Consider the following 1368-nt stretch of genomic DNA (forward strand, 5'->3'; position numbering starts at 1 on the left):
CACACACACACACACACACATGTAGGCGCGTTTATTATGTATCGTACGTTGAGAAACATCAAACTAATGTGCCAGGATCTGAACTATAAAAGTTTGTCTTATCTTATCTTATCTTATCTTATCTTATCAGTTTTCTAATAGTAATTGTATGTGCGTACCAAGTACTTCTTTTACAAATTGAATAAGACGGTAAGAGTTTAATGCATGATGATAAAAATGACGTTCTGTGTCTTTCTCTGTCACTCCGCAGGAATACTATAATAATAATTGTCTTTTACTTTTAAAGATATATTCGGGGGGGAAAGTTTTAAAGATGTTAGTTGTCCGAAAAGAGGGAATAAATTTTTCAAGGCTACTACACTTATTCTCAATATTTGATATTCTTTCTGTCTTTTCCCCCAGCGTTCACCTGGATGCTACTGACCTTTAGATCTACCTGAATACGGCGAGTTGAATTCACTGAAGAGGTCAGGAGCTTTCTCTAAGGATACTTTTTTCAACCGAGGATACAATTCACTACCTTGCTGTGAAGCACACTTGAAAGATCTAGATCTAGATCTAGTAAGGATACTTCAAGTTCAAGATACTCTGAGATTTGGATTTATCATTTCAAGTAAAAGTCTGTTGACTTCATTTTGGATTTCGAAAGATGAAAATGGCAATTAACAATTTGTGAGTCACGGAAGAGACAAACTGTTTATCTACTGATAATGTGTAGTGGAATTGCCGAAAAGATCATTTCCATTTTAACAAGAAGTAGATGATGAGAAAGAAGAGTGTGTAGTCAAGTTATTTCTGACTACGCCACGAACACATAGCAGAGAAGTAGCAGTAGTTGCAACAACTGCATTCTTGGCTTTAAAATAACATTAACTTCCTCAGCGTTGGTGGAAAAAGACAAAAGGCAAAAGGGAAAGCGAAAAACTAAACCATTCTTAAATGTAAATTAAAGAGAACAAAAAAGAAAACTCCAAAAAGGAAAGAAACAACGATAAAAACTTGAAAACACAATACAACGACACCAAAACTCTACCAGACATGGCCACCGACACAGAGCCCATCACAGAACAAAGGGCAACAACTGGAGCTTTAATCTTGAAGCGTAGTAATTTCCGATTGTTCGCCCTTGGCATCTTTTACATCCTGTTCCTCGTGATTGGCGCGGCAGTTTTCGCTGCAATTGAGGAACCCCCTGAGTCGAGGCTTGTGGATCATATCAAAGATGTTCGGGCGGCCTTTCTGCAGAAACACAACGGCTGTATGACCAGTAAGTCATAATTTATTTTATTTAAAATTATGTGGTGCTCTTGTTGATCTTCTTTTAATGTGGTGGGTGGAACAATGTAGAGAAAGTCACTGCTATTGCTT

General features: G+C 37.3%; 1 protein-coding gene across 1 annotated transcript in view; it reads left to right on the plus strand.

Annotated features, from left to right (window-relative positions):
• Positions 1-1267, plus strand: part of LOC101854191 (potassium channel subfamily K member 1) — a gene marked incomplete at its 3' end in the record, with an annotated part of 28253 nt that extends 26986 nt beyond the window's left edge. The window contains 1 exon segment of the mRNA XM_035971705.1: positions 403-1267. Coding sequence (XP_035827598.1) covers positions 1039-1267 — 229 coding nt within the window.
• Positions 1268-1368: the final 101 nt, after the last annotated feature.

This window comes from Aplysia californica, unplaced genomic scaffold (genome assembly GCF_000002075.1).
Source record: "Aplysia californica isolate F4 #8 unplaced genomic scaffold, AplCal3.0 scaffold00486, whole genome shotgun sequence".
Classification (NCBI taxonomy): domain Eukaryota; kingdom Metazoa; phylum Mollusca; class Gastropoda; order Aplysiida; family Aplysiidae; genus Aplysia; species Aplysia californica.